This window comes from Candoia aspera, chromosome 2 (assembly GCF_035149785.1).
Source record: "Candoia aspera isolate rCanAsp1 chromosome 2, rCanAsp1.hap2, whole genome shotgun sequence".
NCBI lineage: Eukaryota > Metazoa > Chordata > Lepidosauria > Squamata > Boidae > Candoia > Candoia aspera.
In genome coordinates this window covers 66,895,323-66,910,421 of record NC_086154.1, presented here as the reverse complement: position 1 = coordinate 66,910,421, position 15,099 = coordinate 66,895,323, and the positions used below count along the sequence as shown (strand labels likewise).

The 15,099-nt window shown below is 39.1% G+C and overlaps 1 protein-coding gene across 2 annotated transcripts in view; it reads right to left on the bottom strand.

Annotated features, from left to right (window-relative positions):
• The window catches only part of RNF145 (ring finger protein 145), an 80,417-nt gene that overhangs the window by 18,317 nt on the left and 47,001 nt on the right, over positions 1 to 15,099 (bottom strand). For both annotated transcript variants that reach the window (XM_063292123.1, XM_063292124.1), the window contains 3 exons: positions 13,826 to 13,917; positions 7,209 to 7,444; positions 385 to 560 (listed from right to left, as the gene is read on the bottom strand). In XM_063292123.1, coding sequence (XP_063148193.1) covers positions 385 to 560; positions 7,209 to 7,444; positions 13,826 to 13,917 — 504 coding nt within the window. The remainder of the gene's footprint in view (positions 1 to 384; positions 561 to 7,208; positions 7,445 to 13,825; positions 13,918 to 15,099) is intronic.

The following is a 15,099-nucleotide window of genomic DNA, read 5'->3' as shown; positions in this document are numbered from 1 at the left end:
GTTTCTAGCTTGGAAAAAAAAAATCAAAGCCGCCCATTTTTGGTAGTTTTTGGCTATTAAAACAAACAAACAAAATCCTTTCTCCCAACATCATCTTCTAGTAAAAAGCCACCAATTTCTGGCAATTTTGGCTACTAAAAATACAACAACCCTTTCTCCCAACATTATCTTCCAATGAACATTTTATTTTATAAGGAAATAAATATTATAAAAGCCCTTCACAATTCTTTGATATGCAAGGAGTCACAGAGAGAGATACAGATGCTTGTGAGGTGAACCTGGCACATCTATGTTATCTATAACTGCTTCATCTCATTTGTAGAACACAGCTTTCCAAGTTTTAGATGGATTAACTAAGGCCAAGGGTTGACAATTGCTAATTACCTTGTTAGGAAGAGAAAGAGAAGCCTCTCCCTAGAGGCTGGCTGATCCCGTGTGCTGAAATACGAGTAGATCTGAAGAGCAAACAGGACAAGCCAAAAGACCATGAAGAGGACAGGGACCACCAGCTGGTTCCATAGAGTCATCCCCAGGGCCAGCAGGCCATAAACTTCAACTATCTGGAAAAGAAGATATGGGTTTCTTGTTCAATACTGAAATAATCAATCCAAGCAAGCACCTCATGATTGCTTAATTCAAATGAATGAGCATTTGCAATGAGATAGCTTCCCCTACCTGCTATCTTCCAGGTACGTTGGCCTACATCTCCAATCATCTACCATCCAGTTTTGGATCATGAGTTGTATAGACTAACGCATCTACAAGGCATTAGGTTGGAATATGTATTTATTCACTGAATTTATGCCCTGCCTTTCTGTTTATTCCAGCAGTCAAGATGGTTTACCATGATAAAGTATAAATCAAAACAAAATTAACAGGGTTAAAATCAAAACAAAAAATAATCCAGTCATTAAAAAAGAGAGATTTTCCTAAATACTGCAAGAATTGAAGCCAAATGGACCTTTTTAGGGAACGTGTTCCATAGCCTGGCAGCCATGGAGAAGGCCCTGTTCCATGTATCTGAAAGTCAAGTTTCTGTAGTGGGGGCATTTTCAGAAGGTCCTCTCACCATTGTTCTAAGTAACTAGACAGGCTCATAGTGGGAAAGACAGTCCAGCAGATAATTATGCCCTACCTTGTTTAGAGCTTCAAAGCTGAACAGCCGCACCTTAATTGTACCAAGTATTTAAAACTGAACACCACCACCTTAAATTGCGTCCAGTAGACAACTAGTAATCACTGCAGATCTTTCAGTACCAGCATCACATGATTCATGTACCAGTCAGCAGCCTGACCACTGCTGAGCTTTGCACCAACTGCAATTTCTAGACTCTTTTCAAGTTTAGCTCTTGAAAGATCTTAGGATATTAGGAAACATTTGGTGTACTGAATACTTCCTTGGAGTTAGAAAACACGATGCCACAGAGCTTGGTGTCCTTAGTATATCAATGCATTCTCCTCTGAATGACCTCTCCCACCATTTTCAGCACCATAAGAGACAAGGCATAACTCCTGAAGAAAATATTTGTAGCTCAGGGTTGAACTGTGAAGTCCTTGGTGCTCTCTGAGCCTTGTTGTTTTCTTGGAGACTTTTCATTGCCAGACTAGGCAACATCTTCAGTGTGAAGTTTTCCCACTGAAGATGTTGCCTAGTCTGGCAATGAAACATCTCCAAGAAAACAACAAGGCTCAGAGAGCACCAAGGACTCCACAAGGCATAACTTGGTGCGACATCATGGGTCAATGACCTTCAAAAGTCCCCCAGCACTATCTTGTGGGCATGTCCTGAGAGAAAGAACCAATGGCAATACAACCAAGGCCTAACCTTACTAGATAACCTAGGATACAATGATATCACAAGCTACCAAGAGGTCCAAGAGAACCAGCAGGGCGGCACTGCCTCCAACTAATTTCTGGTGATGGTTATCTACCAAGGTGACCAAAGGAGTCTCAGTACCATTTACAGTAGCTAAATCACAACTGAAATGGTTCCAGGAAACCAGTTTCATCCATATGCTGTCTTAGAAGCCAAAGCATGCTCGCACACACACATACGCACTACCCACACCATTTCTGCTGACAAATCATATACTCAAGTTTAAAAGAAGCTGGTGACATAAATATGAGTCACTACATCCTCCCACTCTTTTATTTTATATTGCTGCTATTGCTGTTTAATTAACAGTTCATGGTGCAGACACTGACATGTGCATGACAATTACGTTATTATTAAGACCCATGTGATGACTTGGCACCTCACAGCTCTAAATAAAGTGCAACTCTCACCTTGTTGCAGCATAGCCATGTTTTATTATACTGCCTTTTCTACAGAGATACTAGAAACAGGTACATTGCACCCCTTTTAGTGGACTTCCCAGGACATACAGGCCATTTTTATATTTAACTACTGCTGGCAGATCAATACAATCTTACATCTCTGGCAGTGGCCAAATTTTGCTTTGCTGCCTTTAAGATCAGAAGCCAAATTCTGATCCAGTAAGAGAAACATTCTGTCTGGATTTTTTGAACAAAAAAATCCTAACTGCTTCCCATCTTTTACTTTCCTGTCAGCTTTTAAATAATAACAAAAAAAAGTTTTTTTTTCCTTTTGTTCTCCTTTCTGTATTTTGGACTATTTATTAATTTGAATAAATAACATGAAAATGAAGCATTCCTAAAGGACAGCATGCCCACGCAGATGCATTGGGGATTGATTTTCTCAAAGAAATAATAGCTGCAGAGGCACATGGATTAACGTGGGATAGAAAAGCAAGCAAGGGGAAACTGAAGTGTGGTCCCAATGATTAATTGATGTGGCCAAGAGATGCTTTTCCATAAAATCTGTGTGGCTTCCAGTTTAATTACAGCAACGCTGAGTACATGAGAGTCAGCTTGGCTCCTAGAAAAGCCCCTGGGGGCATGGGGGCTCCAGCACTGAACATCTAATATTCAAAAGTGACTGAAAAGTATTCGTTTGTTATTGCTATTTGATTACAGTTTGGGGAAAGGATTTTTGAGGAAGGAGTTTAAAACAGAACATTCTTTTTCTAAAATTCACAGAACTCTACTAAGGCTGTGGCCAATCCTGCCCTAGCAGTTTCTTTTGGCGAGGGAGACATTTGCAGCTCCCTTTTTGGAGGCTCCCTGACAAAGGGACAGGGAAAAGACACAGGGAAGCTCATTAAAGAGAACTGCTGAGAGTGTAACTTGCCCCCAGAAATGGGCCACGCTTTGCAACTAGTGCTGCCTTTACTTTCTCCTCCAAGAAATGTGCTTTTAGAACTGAAGTGCCCTGGAGATGCACCCACAAAGCAAAATTGACTTTGCTACCCACTTTTTCATCTACCCTGAAAAGATCTATCAATGACCCTCTCAAGTTAATGTAAGCTGAACAACTGTATAATTAACTAGAGTTTAACACTAAAAGGAGGGGGGCAGTGCCAACTTTGGGTGAGACGAGTCAAGCGCTGGGCTGACTTTGTATAATAAAAACCTTCAATTTCAGTAGGAGGCTTTAGACTTTTTTAAGCATCAGAAAGCATGCACTTCCTTTTTTAAGGAGAAATAAGATTGTGATTACAGTGTGCTATTAACAAAAGTTGCCATTCCCAACTAGTGCATCTTAACACAAAATCACTGAGCTATAATTATATTAGATTGCAGACCAATTGCCTGAAATGCAATTGGGGGGCAATTAACTTTGTGGCAATTATGTTACTTTATATAATACTCTTCCTTTGTTCTGTTCTACACTGTACATTGTTATTCTCACTCGCTGTTTATTTTTTTATTAGCACCTGTCTTACAGAAATTGCAGGCCATAAATATCTTCTAAATAGTTTAGATATCCTGAGTAATAACATAATTTACAAAGTAAGTTGGTAAAATGATAGTATGAATGCTGATCCTCAACCATAACATACTTGGCAGGCTGCAAAGTCTCTCAAATTCCCTCCCCCAAGGAACTCTATCCTCTTTTTGGGTTCTGGAAAACAGCTATGTCATTTTGATTTCCTCTGCAACTGAAATCACTCAAAAAAGTAAACCTAAAATTACATTCAGAGGCCCTGAATATGACATATGATAGGTTTTATGCTTTTTCTTCCAAATGAATAAACTTTTAAGCAAGGTATTATTTGCATGTTAACACAAATAAGTTAAACATGGAGTACATCCATATAGGTATTATATGCTATTAAGAATGTATGTGTTTTCTTTACAACTGAACATTCTTTCTCGTAGGTGCCAGCTCAAAATATTTGCAAGGGAAAAAAATGGTTGGCATTACCTGGAACACTGAGGAATAAAGGAAAGGAGAGTGATCCTACCCACCTTTTAGAGGCTTGTTTATCAGACATACAGAAAGGACTTGTTCCATGTTGCCACACTGCTAGAGCTCCCCAGACTGTTTCCAAATAATAACACTCTCTGCTTCCACCAGCAAAGTGCTCTTAATTGATAAGAAGATGGTTCTTGACATCTTTCCAGTGAACAATCTCCACCTGAGAGTGAACTTTCATTTGCTCCCTGGATTCAGGCAAGATTTTAACTAGGATTCTAATGCTGAAAAGGGAACAGGACAATGGCCTACATGGGCCTGTTTAACTACAGGATCCTGTGATGGATCACATAATGATGATGGTATACTGACTGAGGCCAAGACTTAAGATTGATGTATAAACTGGATTTCCATGGGATAAAAGGTGGGGGGGGGGAGTGTGCCAGATACTCTACCTTCAGATCCCCATAGGAAAGGAAGAATAATGAAATAAATCTAATTCTATAGATGCAATAACTCTTTTGTAAATTGCTGATATAAGCTGGCACCATGCCCTAACCCTCATGCATGGGACAATGAGGACATATTCATATAGCTTCTAAATCAAAGGATGAAACTTAAGGAGCAAGCCTAAGGAGGCAATGACAGAACTATGCAGAAAAGGAAGACAAGAAATCTGTATGCAAAACCCGCCTGGATATTAATTTCCTGTGTATATAACAAGAGGCAGGAATTTCTTCTCTAAGGCTGGTTGGAAGTGTTCCAGTCCAGTCTGAGCTGCTGCTTATTAAGAATTCTCTCCTGTGGGTAGCCCAGTCTGCCCACCCAAAGTAGGAAAGGCTGCCCACAACATGAAAACATGCATTAATGCTCCAATTAAATGGCATCTAGTGTTTATACAGCATGGTGGTTTTGGTTAGGATTCAGGTAATTTACATGCATTATCTTAGCATCCTCATAATGCTGATAGCAGATCTAGCTATGGCCACTCAGTTCGTCCTTAAAGTAAGATCTGAAGTGGAGACTTTCCAGCTTTCAGGCCAGCAGAGAGAGAAAATGGGCACACATGCCAGCCAGGCACTAATCTTCCAATTTTCTTTTATGCCGTTTTCCCTAGCTTCAAGCAGCACAGATCAATTGCTTTGGTCAAAGTGTGTTGAACTGGAGACCCAGGTTCATATCCCCACTCAGCAAATGACCTGGGGCTAATTGCCGACTTGCAGCCAAACCTAATTCACAAGGATTTTATGAGAATAAAAAGAAAGGTGAGCAACTGAACATGCCAGTTTGAGCTTCAGAAAAAGGAATTACTATTTAGCTTTGTACTAGGTAAAGGTAAAGGTTTCCCTCGACGTAAAGTCCAGTCGTGTCCAACTCTAGGGGGCGGTGCTCATCTCCGTTTCTAAGCCTTAGAGCCGGCGTTGTCATAGACACTTCCGGGTCATGTGGCCAGCATGACGACACGGAACGCCGTTACCTTCCCGCTGAAGCGGTACCTATTGATCTACTCACATTTGCATGTTTTCGAACTGCTAGGTGAGCAGGAGCTGGGACGAGCAACGGGAGCTCACCCCGCCACGCGGTTTCGAACCGCCGACCTTCTGATCGGCAGCTCAGCGGTTTAACCCGCAGCGCCACCGCGTCCCTCTAGCTTTGTACTAGCATATGCAAAAATATTAAAAATGCAAAATGAAACACTGCCATCCCTCCACCCTTCAGTGCTGCTGATTCCCATGTTTAACATCTCATTAACTGATATTAATCATCCTTTAGGTCAGTCTTTTTCAAATTGGTGCCTTCCTTCCTATAGGAATTTTAGTTCCAAGAATTTTAGGGGCACCTGGTTGGGATGGGCAGTGTTTAATATTTCAGACAGACTGTTCTTCATGGAATAAACTAGCCAGTTGAAACAATTTTGATAGCTGCTGCCCACTTAATCCTCCCAAAGAGAAACGGGAACAAAATGGAATTACAAGTTTGTTATTTTAACAGAGAGCAGACCATCTTGTTAATTAACAAGCTGATGGTTCTTTATATATCTTCAATTCTATGGCTGCATTTGAGATTGCAGCAGCATAATTAGCTATTTCAGTGGTTCATTAACTTCACAATTTAGGAGGCATAGTATTTTTAAGTCCAGAGGACTCATTACAAACACAAAAGAAGCAATATTTTAGGAAAGGGAAACATTGCACTGATTTAGCATCCTGGAATTGGTGTCAAAATGTGATACTTTTTGAAGATGAAATTTTATAGAAGAAATCAACAAAAGTCAAGAGGGGAGAAAAGAGTTGTAGGCACTGAGATCATCACCAGATCATGAGAATAGGCAGAATTAAATCCATAGCACTTTGCTCACCATTTAGCAACAAATTATGCCAATAAATAAGGTTAAATAAAGAGCTTGATACAGGATGTAGCTTCAATGCATTTTGCAAACAAAGATTTGCCATTTTAGGCCTGTCCCACGCTTGTATTTCATCACTTTAAAAAACAGACACACAAAAGCAAAACATGGAAAAGTTTTATTTTATTCCAAACTATTTCCATTCTTCTGTATCAAGATTGTTTTCACACATGCAGCTACAAACCAGTGTTGAGTTCTAATGAGAAATCAAACAGATTTATCAAGTAATCTTCAAAATAAATTTAACTGGCAGCAATAAGCAAAAAATCATGCTTTAAAATGTCTTATACTGCTCGTGGCCAAGACAGTATAATTTTTTTCCATTTCATTTCATTTTTTTCTTTAAAATTCGCAGCTACATATCTGGCAATATTGCTAGGTTTTCATTCATTCCCTAAAATATCATAAGGAATATCTATCTTGCATCCACAGACAAGAAGTAAAAAATTTGCACTGGCCAGATTTTTTTTCAAAGTGTGCCAAAATATACAGCATCAGTACTGTTTGCCAAATAACTCTTACCTGGACAAGTTCTCTGTAGGCAGATTTTGCTAAATTGTATGGTACCAGAAGATTTGACGCCAGGAAATAGAGGACTTCCAAGCCAGTGAACACCATTGCGAATTTATTGATGATGGCAATAGTCTCCAGAGGAACCAAGCAAAGCCGGGCCAGCAGAGGGAGCATGTGGGCAGAGAAGAGCCAGATCTGTTTGGTTTTCATGACGCAAGAGCAAAGGGTGCAGACCACCAGCTGACCTGCAAAGGATTAAGAACACCAAAGAGGAAAATCCTGTCACTTTAACAAAAAAAGTTTGTAGCTCTAACTCCTTCTCCCTACCTCTAAAAATCCAACCAACAGTATCACATCTTTATTTTGATTGTTCCTCTGATTTAGCAATGACATATAACCTTGCACTGTTTGAACAATTGTGGGTTGGCTGTTTGTTTTTTAAAGAGGAATAACATTTAAATAACCTGAAAAAAGGCAACGGCAAGCCATCTCCTTACTCTTGCCATGAAAATTACATGGATGCTTCTGTGAAATCACCAGAAGTCAAGTTTGACTCAACGGAGACTTCTTTTTATGCCACTGGAATAAAGATCTCATACAGATTTTTAAGAACCACACAAGTTTTTTATTTTGTAAAATAACCATGGGGAAGCATGCAGCTATTAGTTGGATCTTTACTGCCCAATTTCAGTCTCAGGAATCTGCAGAAATGGGGTATTTATGAACAATATTTACTTTCAGTTTTTCAAATTTTACATATAAGAAATTCTTTTTTTAAAAAACATAACCCTTGACAATAAAACACACTTCTATATGTGCCTCTGTTATAAAAATTGATATTAATATTTAAGCTTCATGCCTTTTGAATTAAAATGGTCAGAAAATTTGAAGCCAATTAGTTCTTCGTACATTTGGCTTGGTTTATCATTTGTGATAACTTGTAGAAAAATTTCCTTAAACCATAATTTTATATCAACAAAATCAGCTCATAACCATGAATACTGCAACAGTATTATAGATGAGATGAAAAGGACCAGATGGGAACAATGTATCTACTCATGCACCTATGAATATAGAGCAATGCAAATAACATCTTAACTAACTTCCAAAAACTATGGGTATACCATGGAAGGGAGTGTGAACATTATCTTGAAAATTGTAAGATTAGGTTGCAAGTATACTGCATTCTTGATAAACTTCAAACCACACCCATAAACACTAAGCACCCCCTTGTACTGCACTGGTATCTCTTGCTGTAATGAAAAGCACACTTGAGATCCAAATTGCACAACACAGTATAAAACAGCCATTGAGAGTTTTTTTTCCTTGTGAGAATGTTTATATTTCCTTACTTCTCAATGGTCACATATTAACTCTTCACCAACTTTCTACTATCAAAGAAACCTTTTAATTGATTCTGTTTGTCTTCATCTTTCCAGTGTTTAAGAGCAGCAAATGACACGGTCACAAAAAAAATGCAGTAAGGCTATTTAACAGCCCCACACTCTTCTTATGACAGGTTCAAACGTAACCATATTGGCTCAATAAACACTGTTTTATTAAAACAAAGACAATTATGCCTTTGCCAGCCCAAAGACCAGACTATTTGCAACAATATCCATTTACAGTCTTAACTTTAATCAAAATCAGTTTTGAATATTGATCAATACACTTCCCTAATGAGTAAGTAAATACATATTTCGTGCTCCTGATACTAGTGGCAAGAGTTGACCCTGTAAAAACAAATTTATTTGAAAACAAGATCAGCTCTCATGCAGACAAAGAGTTAAAACTATGTAGATACAGCAATACAACAACCAAACACAAGAGCTGGGCCAGTATTTCCATCAATGAACAAGCCTTGTGATAATGTTATCACCTCAATTACTGCAGCTTTTGTCTTATATTGTATTTGGTAATTATCTTTATATCATTATTGTATATTTTTGTTAGATCTACATTCTGCTTTCCTTCTAGGAGCTCAAGGCAATGTGAACCTACAGTGAACTCAGTTTACTCAGTGAACCCTCCTCCAGTATTCCCCAACAACTCCCCTGTCAGGTAACTTGGACAGAGTGTGTGTACTACAAGTCACTACCAGGGCTGAGGGCGAACTTTAGGGATATACAAACTGATCCAGGTACAGAACAGCTGGCTTTGGATGCTTGATGCCTGAACTGAAATATGGTCTGGGTATGGCATGAAATGGTGCTTTGTTCTGGATACAGACCAAAACGAGGTTACTCCAAACAGAAGTGTGGAGTGGAAAAAGCCAGGAAGTTCAGTGAGATTGGCAGCAGCTGAGGGGAGGGTCTGGGAAGACCAAGTGGGTGGATGGCCCACTAGAGTTGTCATGTCAGGAGGTGCTAAGGAGAAGAGAGGGGTTGAGATGCTGAAGCCTTACCCTATTTGCCCCATAAAATCACCCAGAACAGCTTGGCAGAATTTCTGGAATTTAACAAATTGAACAACTTGTTACGGTTTGTTTTGGATTAAAAACAAAACGCATATTCTGTTTCATGCATACCCATAATTGATTTGAACTTGGGCTTTCCTAGATCTAGTCTTAACTAGGACTAATTGTAACCTTAACTACTATACCACATTGGCTCTCCTGTTGAATCTTTGCTCAAGGTTTCTGGATTCTGAGAAATTAGTATTAAAGTTGTCCATAATTGTATGTAACTGCTCAATCTATGTATCTTTTCCATGGAGTATTTGTTTTTATAAATGGAGAAAGACCATGTAGCACATTTAGCACTGCTCCAGAATTATAAACTGGTACAATGGCCCAAACCACAAAGTTTCAGCAAATGCGTTTCTATAATGTGGCTGCAGTCGCTTTGAAAACGATCTAAAGAAATGTTTTGGATCTATTATGAGCACAGCACTTTTCTGCTAAGCCTGAGCAAAGCCACAGTTCCTTTCAGGAGTTGAATCACTGAAGCGACCAATGCTTAAAGCAGCTGCATCAAAGCCTGAAAAAGCAGGCTGCTTTAGTAGAAAGCGGGGAGTACTGTGCTCACACTCATGCTATGTCCAAAGCACTTACTCCAAATAATTTCTGAACCATGCATTTTATCCTGTTTTGGCTTTACTTTATTTTTTTTTTAATGTGTTTGCTTGCAATTCCGGTCGGTGATCGAAACAAAAAATTGTTGTATTTCTGAGCCATGCGCATTCCTATTGTATATTCAAAACATGTTTCTTCTTAAACTTTGTGCTGCTCTTTCCAAAATGTAAAACTGAAAGCTCATTAAAAGTAGTTGCACTGATTGGAATGATTACAACACTGGCTTACTCATAGACATCCATCATCTTATTAAAATAATATATTGGTTGCTGAACTAAAAGTGAGTTTCTCTGCTGGCTGCCTCCATCCTGGCAACTCTCCCAGTTAGCTGCAAATTTATTCAATCCATCTCTCTGGATTTTGGACAAGTTCCTGACACCCTAATCCCCATTTCACTGTGAGATAAGTAATGATTAAAATGTGTTTTTAAATTCTCTGTTCCTCTCCTGTATTATTTGTATAAGTTATGATTAATTCGATAATCATGAGGTGTTCTGAGACTCAAAGCTTAAAGGGTTAAAAATCAATTGGCTTTAAAGTGAAGAGCATAGCTTAACAAATCAGGATGGGAATGTACAGCGTGATTGTGCCTGGATATTAACTATATACCTTGTGTTGTAAATTCTTCCATCCTAGTCTCCTACTAGAAGCCTGAGAGCAGTCACGTTCCATTGTTTTGGGATTTCCCCTACTTCCTTTTCAAAATTTACAAACTTCCTGTTTTATATACATATTGGACTCCCCAAGAAATGTAACAAAACACTATAGATTTATATCTTCTGACTGTTACTGATGTTTTACAACAAACTTAACCAGCAGAATCCCCCAAACGGACTTCTGTAGCAAGCTCAGGATCTTTAACAAATCTGCCAACATATCCATGCAGCTACAGTTCCCACTGTTCTTAAATCTGGGGGAGGGGGGGGAGACATACCTGCACATTCACTCCTACAGATCAAAATGTCTCACACGGAAGGCACTTGTCTTATCTTAGGCTATCAACCTGGGCTCTATTTGTCTTATACGGGGCCTACCCCAGGGCCCTCTTTCCATTCTATTAAGCTACTGGATAGCAGGGTAAGAGCCTGTCTCCACTACTTCAACCCTTTCTCAGAGTGACTGGATTGCAAGAGAAAAAACTGAGGGGGACATAGTTCCTCTAGAGCCCAGGATTCTAATATTTTATTTATTTTATTTTTATCCCACCTTTATTACTTTATAAATAACTCAAGGCGACGAACATACCTAATACTCCTTCCTCCTCCTGTTTTCCCCACAGCAAGAACCTTGTGAGGTGAGTTGGGCTGAGAGTGAGTGACTGGCCCAAAGTCACCTAGCTGGCTTTCATGCCTCAAGCGGGACTAGAACTCACGGTCTCCTGGTTTCTAGCCCAGTACTTTAACCACTAGACCAAACAAGCTTATATGGTGATAGCCCTTCCATGTTATTGCAGAATTTAAAGGATCTTAGCTGAAGGAAGGACAGAGAAAGGTCCTTCTCATCTGTCCTGCTGCCAGGTGTATATGCAGTTCATGTGGATTCTAGAGAGGGCGACTTGCTTACTGCCACCTCCCTCAAGAGTCACTGGGAAGGGGGAAGAGAGGAGATCCAGTCTGCTCCCAAGGCACAAGAAATAGTTAACAGCAAATGGAAACAGGGAATGAGTCAAGGAGAATTAACACATCAGTCCCTTACTTAACTAAGTAGCAATGAGAAATTAACAGCTGAATCCTAAGCAGCAAATGAGATCAAAGCTCTGGTGATCTCAGACTAGCTGAATTGATGTAGCTAAACTTTTCCAGCTGAGAAATGGGGAAGATTGGGACAGTTGCCTCGAACTCACATTGGATCTGAGTTGATCAAAATGACCTAGGGTTGCACAATATCATAATGTGCTGTAATCTAGTTCCTACTTTGCCCCTCCTCTTCTCCAATTCTTTCTTTTCTAGTGTTTCAGCCAAGTAGAGAGGCTCTGGCTGGCTACCTATGCAGTAAGCACTGAGAATGGGTTCCTGAACTAGAAGATGGATTAAAAGAATAATCTGATTTTTAAAAAAACAGGTAAATGTTTTCATCATGATTAAATACAGGAATGCTCTCACAAGAATTAACAACTGTAAAACATGAACTGGAAGCAGATGTGTAAGACAGAAGAGACATAAATATATTAAAGTTACAATAAACTCATGTTTCTTCCCCTCTTCAAACAAATAATCATGCTTATAATGAAAAGCAGAAAATTAGCCCAAAAAGGCAGAAGCAGCAGTTGTCCCTAAAGCAAACTTTTTCCAAAACTATAATCCATTCATCAACATAAAATGAATGAAAAAGACTAGGTCACACATCATAGTTTCAGTAAGTGAGCTGTTTAGATGTTATTACTAACTGGCAAGCTGATTTCTAGTCAGACCGACTGTAATCTTCCTAGAGAGTGACACATCTTTTTGGTGCTACAGAGCTGGAATGTTTTTACTTTGAAAGAATGTACCAATCATTTAAGTTTTAAAACAAAACAAAAAACTCAAAACAGCCAAAATCCCAAGGCCACCATGAAAACAAACACCCCGCCCCACTTCAAGCTTGAATACAACATCCAGTTCAACTCAGTAAACCAGCTGACTCATTTTTCTTCCAGCTGCTGATAGCTGAGAAGCTCCGTTCCATCCTCTGTGTTGATCAAAGAGGAAGGGACAGCTGTTGTGAGAATCCTTGCTTATATGTTGGAATTCCACACAGTCTGGACATCTGGTATCCCAGACAGAGGTAATCTAAGAGCTCTGTGAAAGAATCCCACATGAGAGCTTGAACTGCAATTAAGAAGCTCTAGAACAAATAGGTGAACCACCGTTTGGTGCAATGTAAACTGGGTTCAGCTCAGATTCTTCCCAACATCTTTTCACCTACACTGGGTCTAGGTTTAAAGAAGCCATAGCTCATGATGTTAAAACTGAATTGAGGGAACTGTGGTTTCTTTAAAAAAAAACAACCAAATCAAATCATGGGTTGATCTCATTTACTGAAACATCTACTCAGAATTCCTCTGTGTGGCCACAAAAGAAGGAAGAAAAATACATTTGTGTAGGTTCTTCTTGTATAGTGGGAAATCACAGTTTCCCAATATGTTTGTGTCACCATTGCAGAACACTATTCTGAATTATATACGCACATAATCATGTTTTTTGTGATAACCAGCAACAGATGTTCTTTATTCCCTGATTAAGAAAATAATGGAGTCTGGGTTCATTTATCTCCCTCCCTCCCTTCCAGTTTAAGTCAAAGATTGAAAAAGAGAAGTGTATTGTTGCTGAGGTGATAACTGAGACCTATTATCACATTCCAGCTTGGTATATGAGAATAGCAACTGTTGCTATTAATATTGTCTTCTAGTGTTATAAATGATCACATGGAGGTACAGTGCATGCAACAAACATGACATAACATATTATTGGATTACTCAAAGGGTGTTTTTGGTGACACAAGATCTATTAATTAATTGCGACACTGAGCAAAACCTTGCTATTCTGTGGAAGGTGATGATGTTTGATGTACTCACCGATTAAGGCCGTCATAAAACGATTCATGGAAAGAGGCTCTAAGTACATTGGCCCTTCGTAACCGGACTCTAGCTCACTTCTTACATAATCCCTAAAAAAAATTGAACTGCATTAACAGACTTTTAACATGAGAAGGTATCTGCAAAATAGGGGTACTTGAAGACCTAATTTATGCAACACACAAAGCCACAGTGTTTAACCATGGTTTATTCAATAAACCACCATTAGCTTGTTAAATTATAAACCTGGGTTTCACATAATACATTAAACCAACATCACGAAGTACAATTTGATTTAGTGCAATGTGCAAGCCCAGTCAAAATCTTAAACATTTATTTAAAAAACAGTTATTTATTACATATGGTGACAAATCTTGATTATGTACTTTCTGTTAACTTTATTAAGAGGCAACACAGCTCTGTGACAAACCTAGCTTTCAGTCTCTCCCCCACTAATATATGCTTCTGAAGAAAGATCATGCTCTCACTTCCCCCTCCCTAGTAACTCAGCCTTGTATTAAACAGACATGACTGCATTATTCCAAGAATTCATTAATTAATTTGAATTTCACTCTTGAAGTTACCAAACCTCCCTAACAATATATTTGCTTTGTGAATCCTTCCTTTGTGTGCAAGCAGTTGACAAAAGGTCAAAACCTTGACATACTGCAAAATCTCTGCTGGATATATGATCTTGCATGTTTTTGGAAGATAAAAGGACCAATATTTTGCCAAAAGTATAGAAAGATAAGCATTCTGGCTTATCTGAGAGTCATCAGTAGACAAGGTTCATAGTAGCCCTATGTCATGGTCACCGTTGCGATGTTTGCTCCATCGTAACGGTTCGCATGCCAGAGTGTTGATGCGTGTTCCTGGCTGGGAGGGTGCTGCTGATAAACCTTGTACGGGGAGATGTGTGGGGCTGTGCCAGGAAGGAATGTGTTTGGGTTATCTCTTAAATGTCAAGGTCTTTTTGCCCGTTGATCAGCAGAGCTCGTTAGGAGCACCTGGGAATGTGGGATTGTTCTGTATGCAAGGGGGGGGTCGTTGTTGGAAACGGAGCTATTTAGTGTGAGTTTAGGCGCGCTTTTCTCATTCTCAGCTTTCTCTCTGTTTGCACCTTATTCTAAATAAAACCAGACCTTAAACTTAGATTTGGAGTCTGAGCATTTTATTTGAGTAGGGCAATCGTTACACCCTATCATTGAAATAGGCCCATACTGATCTTTAAAGATAATTTCTTAATTAATTGCATTAGTTGCACTTTCTTTTTA